Raw genomic sequence first — 16,396 nt, 5'->3', positions numbered from 1 at the left:
GCTTTGGGAAGGAAGTCTTAATGCTCTTTCCTAAATGTAACCATCTTTAGCAGTTCTGTTCAGCTCTGCTACCTGTTAGCGATGTAGTAATTAAAAAAGGTGCATCAGGCATGCTGTTTTGCCCCAAGAGAAAAAGCACCTCATTAATATTTAATAACATTAACGGAAACATCACTGACTGCCCCTAAGCTGTGGGCTTCTTCATTAACTTCTGCTAAATGTATATTAAAATCTCATACTGCCCAACCTACCCCCCAGCTCTGGAGTTCTCATGATTTCAACAAACAAGCAGTTCCAGCAGCTGCTCCAACTTCCTGGGGGAAAGGTATTTTTCTGTTGAATTGTGACATTTGGAGAGAATGTGCCAGAAAGTCTGATTTGCCTCGGGGAAGTATGCTGCCATAGCTTCTGCAAACACACAAGCAGTTTCCTTCCAGAAATAAGTCACCTCTGCATCTTTCTTGACTATAAAAGGGTTTAGAACTTCTAAAAGTTTAGGGAGAAACTTCTCCATTTCCAGATGTATGGCCTCCAAATCCCATTCAGGGAGAAGCCTTAGACCATCTAAAGAAGGAATAGACAAACTTCAGAAATCACAAAGCTTCTTCATATTAGAACTGGAAGGGATGCTTGTATTCGCTGGGTCTAATCCTCTTAGTTGGTAGATTGGGAGGGAGAAGCAAAAGAGGAGAAGTGTTCAAGATTTTACACAGCTGACAATGGCACATGGAGTTGATAATGGAGACTCCTGACCCTTGAATCAGCATTAGTACAATCTCAGGGGGCACCCACTTAATCGTCATAAGGGAGGACCCCCTGATCCCCAGGAATGACATTCTGAGACTCTTGGAGTCTGCCCAGAAGTCTTGGTCTCTGCTGGTGCAGCTGCTGGGGCTGTCCTACTCTCAGGCCACACACAGCCCTATCATTGCTTCACGGACCCCCAGTTCCTCCGTTCTCCCATTTGGCAGCTGAGATTCCAGAAACAGTCCTCCACAGGTGTTTCTGTCCCATTTTAGGAGACAGAATCGCCTGCTGGTTTGGGATCGGGCAGATAGAACTTTTTGGCAGGCGCAGAGTGAACACTCAACAAACTGGAGCAACCATAACAAAAACATCAATACAAACAATGGAATAATAATTAACATTGTCAGCATTTCGCTAGGGCATAAGCCTAAATATAGGCATAGAGAAAGATGATTACATTCGAACTATTTCAGAAACTGTTTGAATAATCCAACAAGCATCCCTCAAATATTTCTCCTTATCAAACCCCATGCTAGCCATCTGTCCTCATCCCTCTACTCATCAACAACTCATCCCTCAACTCATCCCTCTACTCATCAACAGTCTCATACATCTGCTTTTTTCTGCAGTGCTGCCCTTATTCCTTGTACTCGACAGCAAGTCTACACAGCTCCATCACCACCTCCTACAGGAAGGCTTCCATCATTACTCCTGTCTTCAACACTCTTTGCTCTATCTCTGGCACTTACAGGTAGGACAAGTGCTGTCTGAAAGAACCTTCTGTTCTACATCTATGCTATCCAATATGGTAACCACTAGCCACCTGTGACTACTAAACACCCAAATGTGGCTAGTGCAACTGAAGAACTGAATTTTTAATTTTATTTATTTTTAATGCAAATAACCACGTGTGACTGGTGACTACTACATTAGACAGCATAGGTCTGGATTATAGAATTTAGTCCCTAGTAATATTATTATTTGCTGTTACGCTTTCATTGAGTTTGAAACTCTGGTTCATACATCTTTGCTTTTCTACAATGCTAGTCTACAGAAAAAACATACATAATTGTGCTCTATATGCAGGATACTTACCGCTGGATGGATTTCAGACACACCTGCACTTAGTACTATAGCATCCCCCTATCTCTTCCCTCTCTCTTCTGCATTACCACATGATAAACTCATTGTGTGGATCTGGAACCATACTGCCCATGGAAGGAAACACTAAAACACACCAAGACTTAGGACTCTGGGTCAGAATATTATTATTTTGAAGGAGTTACTTAACCTCTCTGTGTCTCCATGTCTTCATCTATAAAATGACTACAATAACATATTCTCCTCCCAGAAGCTGGTTGAGAAGATTAAGTAAAATAATCCATCTAAAGACTTGGTGCATAGTAGGTATTCAGCAAAAGTTACTGCTGAGTGAGTGGTTGGATGAATAAGAAAATAATTTCTGGTTCAACCTGGTTCTCGCTGAACAAAGGTATTTGCATCTCTCAGATGGCAACTCCTTTCAAGGAGCCTCATATGACTTTAGAGCAGGACACTTAGGCTCCTTTTTCTGACTACCCACTAGTCCTTGACAAACTTAATTCTCAGGGAGGATTTATTCCTGGCCCTTCACCAGTGCCACAATGGAAGTGGCTCTCTAGAATACACATGAAGCTACTGAGTAGAAACATCACTATTTATGCAAAATTCATGCTTATTACTGACATGCACTCTGGATGGAAGGGTGAATATTATTCTACAAAAACGCTTCTGAGAATCTATAAAACCTTCCCTCTTCAAAAAAGGAAAGATACAGTGTGAAAATACCCTCCCTTTCTGGATCCAGGCTACACTCCTTAACTTTTTCACCAAAATCAAGACATTTAATCCATCCTCCTCAACCTCGCTTTACCAATCTGATTAAACTAGGTTACTCCCTCTCCCTGCTGCCTCTGACACTTAAAAGTTGCCTGAACCAATCAAATGAACATGACCTGATTTGGCTTAGGCAAACAACTAGGCAGAATGCGTATTATAATTACTTATACTAACTAAGCTGGGCTTTTCAGATTCTTTAGCTAATAATACTTCCTAGTAGGAAGGACCACTGAGAAGGACACAAGGCTATAAAATTGTTGCCACGCACCGATTTCCAGCAAGGACATTGGAGACAAACCATATTTGATGGAAAAACTATATTTTTACATCAATACCTATGCTTATTGAAGTTCACTTAAAAACAAAACAATCTCAAATGCTCAGTTCTACTGTCTATAAACACCACTATAGAAAGACAACAGAAATCCCAGAAATGAAACTGTCTCTTCCATACTCAAAAGTAGTGTAAAAGTACTTTTTAGGTCACATGATTATTTTTTGCTCTTGCTCTCAGATTCTGACCACTAACCCAGCCTCAAGTCTTGTATATTTGTTTATCCTACCTCTGACTCAAGTGGTTTTTATTATTATTATTATTCAGGTATAATTAACACAGTGTTCTATTAGTTTCAGGTGTACAATATAATGATTCAACAATTCTATACACTTCTCAGTGCTCATCAAGATAAGGGTACTCTTAATCCCCATCACCTATTTCACCCATCCCCCCACCCTGCCCTATGGCAACCACCAGTTTTTTCTCTATTTTTAAGAGTCTGGTTTTGTTTTGTTTTGTTTTTTCTTTCTGTTTGTTCATTTGTTTTGTTTCTTAAATTCCACATATGAGTGAAATAATATGGTATCTGTCTTTTTCTGACTGACTTATTGCACTTAGCATTATACCTTCTAGGCCCATCCACGTTGTTGCAAATGGCAAGATTTTATTCTTTTTTATGGTTGAGTAATATTCAGCTATATATATAAATATAGATATCCCCTATCTCTCTCTATATAGATATAGATACAGATGTAGATATATCCCCTATCTTCTCTATCCATTTAGCTATTGATGGCCATATTTGGGCTGCTTCTATATTTTGGCTATTGTAAATAATGCTGCGATAAACATAGGGGTGAATATATATTTTCAAATTAGTGTTTCTATTTTCTTCAGGTAAATATCCAATAGTGAAATTACTGGATCATATAGTAATTCTATTTTTAATTTTTTGAGGAACCTCCATACTGTCTTCTATATTCTTGAGATACAACTGACAGTAGAAAGACCACCACATAATACTTCAAATACCCGTCCCCCCTCCCCAAATTCTATAAAGTCTTCTTGAACACCATATACCTACTACAATTCCAGTACCAATGGTCAAACTACTTCATCTGGAATTGGGTTAAAGTTAATGGAACATTCCAGATTAATCCATATCAACAGCAGTTAACCTAGATCATTTGAGGATGAATTTTAATTTTAGAATAACTAAACTTGGGGAACTGTTTCTTATGAAACATAAGGGGAATCTAATAACAAAGACTTGTTTGATTTCTTAAGAAATGGCATGATATATAGGAGAGAACATAGGATTTAGCTAGACTTGCATTTGAACTCCAGATTTCTCCCAGTTATATGATCTTAGTCAAGTAACTTACATTCCAGATGTTCATTTTCTTCCCATTAAAATGCCATAGTAACAATGTTTATATTACAGAATGCTAGGTCCAGGTGGTACCTCTACCAATGCAAGTGTGGGAACCAAAGAATACCTTGCAAAGGCTTTTTATTTTTCCCTGCTTTATTCACAGATGCATTCTTTAAAAAAAAAAAAAAAAAGATTTTATTTATTTATTTGACAGAGAGAGTGAGAGAAAGAGAGCAAAAGCAGGGGGAGTGACAGAGGGAGAGGGAGAAGCAGACTCCCCACTGAGCAAGGAGCCTGATGCAGGACTCGATCTGAGGACCCCAGGATCATGACCTGAGCCAAAAGCAGACACTTAACTGACTGAGCCACCCAGACACCCCTCAAAGATGCATTCTGATAGCAGTTCCCAAAGAAAGGCTCAGAAATATTTTAGGCAATGCCGCCAATAATGAGTGAATGGATTACACCCAAAGGTACAACTTTGTAGTTAGGGCTCATTTGGATGTATAAGCTCTGGTTTACTTGCTAAAAATACCAGGGGGACCACTTAACTCTGGGGTACAAGATTAACAACAGCAGCAAGAACAGCTACCATATGGATGCTTACATCACTAGGATGAATGCCTTATCTACATTAATGATGTAGATTAATTCACTTATTCCTCCCTAGCACCAATGAGATACATGATCTCTATTTGTATTTTATAGCCAAGAAGGTGAAATCATAGAGATTAAGAAAATTTCCCAAGGTCAAAACCTGAATATCAGAGCTGGGATTTTTTTTTTTTCCCAGACTAGTAAATGTTAGTGGAATTACTAAAAGAAAAATATCTATGTTACAATTCTTCTTTCTCCATTGTGAGGTTTCCCAACAGCAGGTAAGGATCTATTACAGCTCAGAGAGACACAGGAGAAAATGTAGCATGGCATGCAAAGACGGTGTGCCTCCATGGAGTCAGTCTGCAGAGGGACACAAGGAAGACTGAAACTCATATTCTGAATATTCAAGCTGACATCCATATGTCATGCAGCATAATTCTCAGGGGCCTACTGTATACATTGCTCTGACAATTTTGCTGAATTGTGGTTAATAATTGGAAATTAGTCTTCCCAAGTATGAAAATATCCTCTGTCTCCAAAGGGTCAGAAGTGTCACAGATAGGATGCTAACATTCAAATTAAATTCCATTTAGCGTATCCCATTTGAATGACTCTCACTGAGGTCAAGCTTTCCAAGGCATGAGTTCAGGGATGAAGAGTAGCTAGGGAGCAGCCATAGTCCTCTAGCTGGCTTGCAGTTACCAGTTATAGTCCTAGTAGAAAGTGGGGAACCAAAGAGGGCTTCCAGCACAAAGCAAGCTTCAGAAACAGGCTAGATGAAGTTGTTGGGCAGGGGCAGCTGTTCTGCACCCATGTGGATTTACTTCTGTTATTCAACACCAGAAAAGCCCAAATGCAACTCTGTCACTGCCCTGCCATGTTTATAGGCTGATGCCAGAGCCCTTAGCTTTGTCTTTTAACCTGGAATGGGTTATGGAAATATCTATATTGAACTTCAACTTTTGACTGTGATGTAGGGGAGGAATTTACCCAGCTGGGATCAGAATGGGATCACCAATGGGATCACCCATGCCCAGACTTGGGACATTTGTTGACTCTCCTAAAAGTAACAACATTCAGGAACATGGTGCAACTATTTAATTTACTATGGGCGAGGCACTGAAGCAAGTCTAAAGTTCCCGCCCTCATGGCACTTGCATTCTGTTGGGGAAAGACAGGTGGTAATAAAGCAATTAGAAAACATGATCACTCCATATGGTGACTAATACCAAGACCATGAAATCTGTGAGGTGTCACAGTGACAGGATATAGGTGAGATCAGGTGGTCTCAGAAAGCATTTCTGAGAAGCTGCTATTTTTGCTGAGATGTGAGTTACCTAGAGGTGCCAGCCATGCTGAGATCTGGAAGAAATCCTTACAGTTGCTGTTGTCTCTGTTAGGAATGAGTCTGGATTAATTAAGATACAGAAAGAAGACAGTGATGTGACTGCAAAATGGTGAATGAGGGGAGAATAGTAAGAAATTAAGGCACAATGGTAGCAGGCCATATCATGTAGAGTGGAGAAAGCCAAGGAAGGAAGATGGCATGATATTTTAAGGGACAGAGGAAGCCACTGGAGTGTTTTAAGTGCAGGAGTGACAATATCGGATTTGGGTTTTTACAGTCAAATTTTGGTTACTGTGAGGAGGAGAGGTTTTAGGGCAAGCGAGGGTGAAAACAGAGAGACAATAGACTGTTTTAGTGTCCAGGCTGCAGTAGACACGGGCAGAGGTGCTTTGGGTTAGAATGTATTCTGGAGGGGCCTCTAGGTGGCTCAGTCAGTTAAGTGTCTGACTCCTGGTTTGGGTTCAGGTCATGATTTCAGGACTGTGGGATCAAGCCCCGCTTTGGGCTCCATGCTCAGCAGGGAGCCTGCTGGAGATTCACTCTCCTTTTCCACCTCCCTCTACCCCATCCCCCTGCTTGCTCTCTCGCTCTCTCCCTCTCTCAAATAACTAAATAAATAAATCTAAATGAATGAATGAATGAATGTGTTCTGGAGGTAAAGACTCACAAGGACTTGTGGATGGACTGGACCTGGCGGTAAGGGAAAAATCAAGCTCTCCTGGGATTTTTAGTTAAGGAACCGTGTGTTTTATTGAGTTTGGAAAAACCAGTCTGAAGAAGAGCTGAAAAACTCCCAGCAGTAAAGATTCAGGAAGAGTTGGGCGCCTGGGTGGCTCAGTTGGTTAAGCGACTGCCTTCGGCTCAGGTCATGATCCTGGAGTCCCTGGATCGAGTCCCGCATCGGGCTCCCTGCTCAGCAGGGAGTCTGCTTCTCCCTCTGACCCTCCCCCCTCTCATGTGCTCTCTCTCATTCCCTCTCTCTCAAATAAATAAATAAAATCTTTAAAAAAAAAAAAAAGATTCAGGAAGAGCTCCCCCTTGGCCATCCTGAATCTGAAATCCCTACTAGCAATTCTAGGGGAGATGGCGGCTGAGTATGTACATGGACACACATGTCTCCATCCTAGAGGTCAGTGAGGTCAGAGCTGGAGGTAAATATTTGGAAATTTGTGAATCACTGCTTAATAGGTGAGATTTAAAGTTGTTCTTTGTGGTTGTTGTTAGAGGGAGAAAAAAAAATGATGAAAAGAGAGTTCACATGGAAAATCATGGTTTGAGCAATTGTGTCTGGAGGTAGCTGTCCATGGCGGCAGGCAGCTCTCCAAGCTGTCAGTGCCCCACCCAACCTCTCTGGTACTTTCCCAGAGCTGCTAACTGAAAATGAGAAGGTTTCCTTGGACACGCTGCTCTGATAGAACAGTGAGCTTCCCTGTGAAAATGTCTCCTCCTGTCCTCCTTCCAGGGATGCAGCCTTCCCATCTGGCCCAGGGACTGGAGCCATCAGGCCCACAGGCCAGCAAATACACCTCCCATCTGAGGGTCATGACTTCCTCCCTTACCTCCATCTTCACCCCCATCCCCCAACAGGTAAATGTCTGACTGAAATTAACAATGAGATGCCAAGGGACTCACCATTCAAAGTCCCAGTCGGCACAGACACAGGGTTCTGAGACCACTGTCCCTGAAGAGTCTCGGCCCAGGGCACACTGAGCTCCTGGCTTGCGTTTCTTGAATATTTTCCTTTCTCCCATGACGCAGGGCTCCCCCTTAGAAAGAAAGTCCATAGTGAGAGAGGCAGAAAAACACAAAGGAGATGAAATAAACCAGCTTCTCGATAAGAAACATTAGCCTTTTCATTCTCTTTTAGTCACTCTGTGTAGCAATCTCTTTCCCAGTAACCATTCAGGAGTCTCAAGGGAAAAAGGGCCAGTGTGTTACTACCATACCAGAGGAACATCATAGAGCTGTCCCAACACTACCCTTCACCCCACCTAGCCAATGATGTCTGCTTCATCTTGTTTCTTTCCTACCTTCAGAGACAATGCACCTTCAAAGAGAGCTCACAGATCTCCAAATTGCCCAAATGACCTCAGCATAAATTCTAGTGGAAAAGAACCCACTTCTGGCACAGTTTTAACACCATCTTCAGAGTAAAATTGAAGCTGGCCCCAAAAGTTCCCTCTCTCTGATAAACAACCATGCCCAAGTCCTTATTCCCAAGCAAGGGCAAAAAGAGGAGAAGCTGATACAAATTACATGAACCCAATGGTTCTGAGAATGCAGAAGTCTGCTTACGTTGCACAGCAACAAATATCTGCCATTTCTACTAGAGCCACTCACCCCCATCCCTCACCCTTTCTCTATGGTCCTGTTTTCAGTGCTCTTGGGGCTCTTACTGCAGGCTGGCCTGACAAATGTTCTCACCCTCTCCATTGGAAGGTGAGATGATGAAACCGTTGAAAGGTCTCTTAACTGTCTGGGCTTATTTCTCCACAGATAGAGCTAAAGTCCCAGCTTATCATTGTCACCTCACCCCTAGGCTACTTGGTGACCTCAATGGGTAGATTGGAATCCCAGGGTGCAAAAGGGTCCTGAAATACCATTTGTCCACGCTGGACCTGGATGTGTGGACTCCAACCCTTCCTCCCAAATCTACTATTATCTTTGGATGGCTCGTTACCTTCCACCTCCAAATAGGAAGGCCCAGAGATGACCAAACAGGGCTTGTGGAAGCTCCACCTCCTAGAAGCCAGTGTGCCCCTACCCTATGGTGTACCTGATTGAGCAGGTGCCAGGTCTGATAGTCCTCCCTGGTGCAGCGCCGGCTGAAGATAGATTTGTAGTCCACTTTCACCAACTGCCATTCAGAACGGAGGCTGAAGTGGCCAAAAACTCTAAGTGTTTAGGGGAGGCATGGGAGAGACAAGCAGAGAGAGGCCCCTAGTCAGTCACTAATGCACAAAGACTGGAGGGAGAGAGACTGAATTGCAGCCTGGACTCAACAGATTCTTCCAAAATGACGTCTTTGAAGGTCACCAAGGACAAAGTGCACCATTTTATAACTCCAGCCAATTGACATGGTATTCACAGTGGGTTTAAAACTAACCACTTTTTCAGTTGCAAAAGTAATATATGTGCTTTATAGGAAGCACTGAAAACACAGAAAGATATGAGGGAAAAAATTCACCCAGTAGTTCAAAATATTCCACCCAGATAGAACTGTTGTGCATATTTTGACTTGTAGCCTTCTTGTTTCACCTTAATGCAAGCACAGTTATTTTATCTACTGATATCTACTAACAGGGACTCAGTTTTCTCACCTGTAAAGTAAATTGTATGTATGTATGTTGGAGGGGGGTGGATTAGCTAATCTAAAGTATGGCTGCCAGTTCCAATATTCTGACTAAATCTCAGTGTGTTTTAGTTGAAATCTTCATTGCTTAATTCACATGAATATCATTCCTTCCCCCTTCCCTGAAAAATCATAGTAGCCTCATAAAAAGAACTCATATTTATGTATAGTAAAGAACCATACCATCTGTGTGACTTAGATAATCAATACCACCCTTTTCAAAGCCCAGAAGTTGATGGCCCTGTAAATATGAATGATCAATCGTTTCTAGAAAAATAGAAAAAATGACTGATCATCCATACTCCACTCGGGTATGGCATGTCTTGTAATTACAACGCAAGACATCTATCATAGTGCTATAAATGGGAGACCAATCACTCTGGGAACCTAAACCAATGGAAGTCTTTCAAGGCACTGGATGTCTTCCATGTGAGCAAAACTTAATCATGCTCCCAGCCCTGGATTCTCCTCTCCCCACAGCCAGCTCTTCCTATGGTGACACCAGGAGACTAACTCTCCTCAAGGGACAGTCCCTGCTGCTATCTGAAGGATGAGTTCAGATGCTTTGGGAGGGGTGAGAGCGGACTAAAACTGTGAAATAGACACAGAAATAGGATCATTTTGTGGATCGTACAACTTATATTACATCTTGGGAAATGCCCTTTAATGTTCTATCAGTTTAAAAGTTAAATACAATTTTTTAGAGTCTTGTCTAAAAGAAGATTAAACAGACTTTGAGGTGAATAAGTCATGGGGATAAAAGGCACAGGCCAGGGAATACAGTCAATGATACCATAATCGCACTGTATGGTGACAGATGGTAGCTACACTTGTCATGACCGTAGCATACCGTATGGAGATGCTGAATCACTATGTTATACACCTGAAACTCATGCAAACTGTGTGCCAACTATACTAAAAGAACAAAACCAAAAACGTATGGTCTTTATAAGAATCTTAGCTCAGCACTGAGTAGCAGAAGCCATGGGGCTAGAATATTTTGGGTTGTGTGGCCAATAGCGTGTGAAGCAGAGTGAATGTAAGCACCTCCCCCCGGGTTCTCTCTGTTCTTCTTCATTCATGCTGTATTCAGTGGTCTCCAAACCCAATTCATCCATGCCAGTTTACCACTGAACTACTTCCACCTTTTAGTCTCAATTCATTTCATGGAGAAGTCAGGAGTCAGTTGCTTTTAAATCAACAAAGCAGTTATATCTTAAAATTTTCTACTTGTTTGAAGAGTTATATTGAAAGATCGTTGGAAGAAACAAACAAACAAAAACCAGTGGGAGGAGACTTGGATGAATGCCTTCTGTCTTTATCCAGCCCACCTAAATCTTCCCACATTCAAATGTTATCTCCTCTAGTCAGTCTTCCTTGATTGGAGTACTCTGAGTAGAAGAATTTTAGTGATGCCAAACCAAACACTTCCACTTACTCCAAATAGCTTACAGTTAAATTTCATGGATCACAAAACACATCATGTCCGATTAATCCCATTCTCTTCTATGAAAGGGTTACAAGGCAGATAGAAGGAAATATGAGGCACATGATTTACCTGGATATTAGCAAAGCATCTGACAGTGTTTGCCATAATAGTCTTGAAGAAAAGATGAAAAAATATGAGCCAGGTGCCAGTAAAATTATGTGACTGAACAGTACCTAATTAAAGCATTAAAATCAACCAGAAGGGAGGGTGTGAGTAGTCAGCTACAAGGTTCTGCTGTCTGCTCTTTCCTGTTCATCATTTTTATTAATGACTTGAAGACATGAAAATAATGGTCATCATTGGAAATCACATTTTCTGATGACACAAAGCTGGAAGAAACCGTCAATATGCTTGATGGCAGAATCAGGACCCAAAAAGGTCTTTCCACACTGAAGGGAGAGGCTGAGTCTACTAACATGTGGAGTCACAGAGAGAGATGTCAGATCCTCCTGCTCACAATCATGTAAGTATTGAATAAATGAAATAATGCTTGATGCAATTCAGGTTAAATAATAATAGTAGTAGTGATAATTAATAATAATAATAATAATAATGTGGCAGCTTAAGACTTGTCATACACAATGTGATTAATATAAGTGAATGCTCCAGAGAAACCAAAAATATTTAAGATGATCTTAGAATGTATTAATTACTGCATTTTGTTTATTACCTAGAATGAAAGAGGCAATATCTGGGTCAATTTTACATTACTTAGATCACAAAGAAAAATTGTAGTTAGTTTGGGATGTCACCATTCAATCCCCTGAAATCTTAAATAAAAATATGCATTTGTTGGCCCATGTGTATTTATTATGGAGAAATTACATTTATTTTATCAGATTTGCAAAGGAGTTCACAGTTCCCTAAGCTTAAGGACCACTGAAAAACAGAGAACTAAGATGATGTACTGGATGGAATAGTGGCTCCCCCAAGGGACATGAATGTGTTCTATTCCCTGTAACCTGTGAATGTGACCTTACCTGGACCTTTGCAGACATAAGTAAGTTAAAGATCTTGAGATGAAATCATCCTGGATTATCAAGTTGGGCCCTAAGGACAGCATCCTTATAAGAGATACAAGAAGAGAGACACACAGAGAGGAGGAGGCCATGCGAAGAGGAAGGGAAGACTGGAGTTCGGTGGCCACAAGCCAAGGAACACTTGGAGCCCCCATAAGATGGACGTCTTCCCTTCCCACTAGAGGCAGTGCTGCCCTGCTGCCATCTTGATCTTGGACTCTGGCCTCCAGAACTGTTAGAAAATTAATTTCTAATTGTTTAGCCACCTAATTTGTGGTGATTTGTTAAGTCTATCTAGCCATGAAGTGGTGTGAAAACACTGCCTGGTTTTTGATATGTTAATATTTTTATACGTTAATATTTTTACTTGGGAGAGTGCTAGTCTGCTCTCCCATGTGATCACTTTCACATGCCATTTAAGCATCTAGTGTTAGGATTATGAGCTTTGCTCATTTTCACATTGGACCCCAACTAAGATCAGGGGAGCCCAACTAAAACCCCTTGGCAACTTTCGGACATTAATGTATTCCCCATCTCTCCATCCATTATCAGTTCTGGGAAGAAAAATGTTCATCATGGGCCCCCTCCTGTGGGGCATAAGCAACTGATACATGGTCTCTCTTTTGCATGTATCTGGGTTCTCTAATTCCGCTCAATACTGCATTCATTCACAGCTCTTCTGATTAGAGCCCATGGAAGCCAAGGAAATGACAGAAACGCAGCAAACTTAGCAGGAGATAAAATAAGGACTAATTTAAATTCAAGAATTTCTCATCCCTTTTCATAACTACTCTTAGAACAGATGTTAACATTCACAATAGGATTTGTGAAAGTGAGAATCCAGCAGAGAAACCAGGGTGACCATCATGAGAAACCATGCCTGTCACTTTGGGGTGATAAGCACCCATGAGATGGATTAGGGATAGAGAAAGCCAGACTACTTCTAATTAATAATAAAAGAATTTCCCCCAAAATATTTTCTCATCCATTGGAAATGTTTCTCTAAAGTTACAAAGCTCATCACCAATAAAGTAGGCAGAGCATACTCCTCCCACTTGTGGTATATTTTTGGGGAACAACGTGGTTTATACATCAATTTAATATGAAACCCAAGAGAGGTAGGGTGGAGGAACCAAAGACATGGAATATCTCTAAAAGGATAATGCAATTCACAGATCAGGTGCTACTTCTTTCAGAAAGTTTTCTGTGACTGTTCTAGCAACATGAGCTCTTTCCTCAGAAGCTCAAATGGTCCTATTATGTCTCTTCCAGAGGTTCTCCACTGTCTGCATCAGAATCACCTAGAGGGCTTGTTAAGTATAGATTGTCTCATACCCAGACTTGTATGTTTTGAGTGACTGATTATTTGCATTTCTAACAACTCCCTAGGTGATGTCGATGCTGGTCCCAGGACCATCCTTTTAAGAAACACACCTCTAGACCACTTATCTAGAATTTAATTCTCCTATCTTTGGACAAATTTGTGTCAACCAATTAGAAAGCTCCTTAAGGCTGGGAATGCTCCTTGTACTTTTTTGTATGCCATATGGCCTTTCAATGGTAGATGATTGACAAAGAATAGGTAATTAATTATTGAGGAACAAGGAATTTTAGAGTGTGGTTTCTTTCTCAAGTCTTTGGCAAAAAAAGGTAATTTCTAGCATGCCCAAATCCACTATCATCCAGAGTTCCACTTTCTTGCAATTACCAGGAAAACTATTTTGAGCCTCTTCTATGAAAATGCATTCTAGCCCCTCTTCTTTACTTCAAGTGTATTTTCACCAACATAACAAAACCTTATCATGTGAGATAATGTATGGGAAATCTTGAAAATTCCAATGGACAACAAATGTTCATTACCATCACCACCATATTGCTGGAACCCCCATAGACTCATACCCAAGGGCCTCCTCGTCAAGAGCTTTTGATAGATTTGGCTCAATATCCCTTTTTCAAGGTACATACTAACTCAAATGCAGCATGTGTGTGTGTATGTGTGTGTGTGTGTGTGTGTGAATTTGATACAGAGCCTTGGAGAAAGTAGATGCTTCCTACATAAATACAAATGACTATCTGGAAACAGGTAGCCTTCCCTTTAGTTCCCTTGAAGAAGTTGCTCCCAACCACAGAACAAAATTAGTGAATTCTCTAAGCCATTTCTCAATATATGGATTTTCAGGAAAAATCAATTAAAATTTATTACTTCTCTTTTTCTTTTTCTTTTTCCCTTGCCACCTGGATTTTTTCATGAGAGTTTTTGGCTCCACTTAAGATTCACCTTCTTGGGCTATATAAACCTAAGAGACCATCTCTTTCTTTCTTTAAACTCCTCTGGTGCCAATAGTCTACACTACAAATGTGACTCCGGTCAGATAGCGTCCTCCCATGCTCTTGTGCTATTACTTGACTTCTAGCATACAGATGGTCTGGGCGTGGTGGCAAGAGTATGAGGCAAAGATGTAGAAGACATCTTTCCCTAGTACTGGTCTGCCACTAAATTAGCTAGGTGACCTTGAGCAAATCACTTCCTCTCTCAAGCCTTTAGCTTCCTTACAGAAGATGACTTTAATCAGTGACACATATACTCCAAGGATGGGTGCAAGAAACAGTCTAGGTGGAATGTGGCCCTTTCAAGATAATTTCCAAGAGTTTATTTTCTTTCACTCCTTATGTCTAACTCCAGGTGTACAAGCCACCTATCTCTGGTGACCCCATACACAAAGGATTTATTTATTAGAGTCATTCATCTTTGTCTCTACTGGCACTTCTTCTATATAACAGATGCTCATTAAATAGTTCTGGGTTGATTAATGGATAGAATTAATCTATCAAAGTCATTCACTTCTTCTAAAATTGGGGTAATAGCTTTATCTGCCCTTATTTCTGGGCCAAAGAACATGGTTGAGCTGCGCGTCCTTTGGGGTTTAGAAAGACAAAAACAATCTCAAGAGGGAAATAGCAGTGGCTTCTCTGTCTTTGTTATCCTGGACTGTGATAGGATTTCCACAAACAACTATGATTTTCTGGGACCCTAACTAACATACCCTGTCTAATCCACCATCCAGACTTGAGTGAGCTTTTGGGGGAGGGGAGTGATTAATCTGAGGGAGGGAAGTGGTCCACAAAAATAAAAAAAACTTCATTAGAATTCCATACACACCAAGGGTTAGCTACTCATTAATTAAATGATTTCAAAGGGGATCTTGGTATATAATTGCTATAATTTAGGTGGAAACAATGCCACACTAAATGTAATTAGAGGAGCAGGCTCTGTAAAGATCTTTTTCTCTTTATAGGGAAGCAACTCTGGGTCACCTGATTCTCCCCTGCATAGTTCTTTTTCCCCACCTCCAATTATACCAACCTTCATACATAGTTGTAAAAGCTGAGAGAAGTTTCTAAGAGATAGTGGTTGGTCACAGTCCTTCAGAGAGGAAAAGGACAAGGATTCATTACTAGAAAGTGACTAGAAATGTGCAAAAGAAAGAACAAATGGTGTGTGGGGAGTCAGATTAGGACTTTACTGAGGACTAATTTTTGAGAGAACATATGATCGAACTCAACTAAGATGATACTGTGTTGCCATCAACCTGCCCCAGAACCACCCTCCCTTTCCCTTATTTTCCTCAGGGACTCCTGCACCTGCATCTCAAGCTCTACTAATCACCAATTCCCCCACTTCTATCTGCATGAATAAAATCTTAAGAGAACAAGGCCAAAGCTGACTATATCAGTTCCTTCCTGACTTTCCTCTCCTGTGGCTGACTCAACTGAGTTCTCAGTCATCAGACTAGAAACCGAATTCAACACCTTGTTCTTGCCATTCCTTCATTCCTTCATTCTCTGTCTATCCCAATCTCATTCTAAATGCCACCTCCTCTTAGAAGCATTCCTTAGATATTTCAAGTCTAAGTGATCTCTCCTTCTTCTAAACTTTTGACTTCCTGTGTGAGTAGATGGTGACCTTGTCCTACAGAGGCAGAGGATTTTCCTCAGTTTCTCTAGCCCTCTGTTTCAGTGACACCATATTCTCTTTGACTTCCTCCTACTTCTCTAAGTGTACTTCTCACCCACCTCTTCTTCCTCCCATGTCTGACTGTTGTAACTTAAGCCTTCTTTTTCTCAGTTCCTACACTTGACCTTGGCAATCCTATTCATTTCAGCAATTTCAACCTCTATGTAGAAAACTCCCAAGGTACCTACTCTTGTCCTTGAACTCTCATAAGATCTAGTCATGAATATCATGTTAAAACCTTTGAATTTGATTCAAAAGCCACCCTGCAGTAGCCTCCATCTACCTTTGTAGTATTA

At 41.0% G+C, this 16,396-nt stretch overlaps 1 protein-coding gene across 1 annotated transcript in view; it reads right to left on the bottom strand.

Annotated features, from left to right (window-relative positions):
- SORCS3 (sortilin related VPS10 domain containing receptor 3) overlaps window positions 1–16,396 on the bottom strand; it is a 577,834-nt gene that overhangs the window by 39,589 nt on the left and 521,849 nt on the right. Inside the window, exons 15-16 of the mRNA XM_035028663.1 lie at window positions 9,002–9,119; window positions 7,858–7,991 (exon numbers count right to left, since the gene is read on the bottom strand). Coding sequence (XP_034884554.1) covers window positions 7,858–7,991; window positions 9,002–9,119 — 252 coding nt within the window. The remainder of the gene's footprint in view (window positions 1–7,857; window positions 7,992–9,001; window positions 9,120–16,396) is intronic.

This window comes from Mirounga leonina, unplaced genomic scaffold, assembly GCF_011800145.1.
Source record: "Mirounga leonina isolate KUSES-001 unplaced genomic scaffold, KU_Mleo_1.0 Mir_114, whole genome shotgun sequence".
Classification (NCBI taxonomy): domain Eukaryota; kingdom Metazoa; phylum Chordata; class Mammalia; order Carnivora; family Phocidae; genus Mirounga; species Mirounga leonina.
This window is presented reverse-complemented; position numbering and strand designations above follow the sequence as displayed.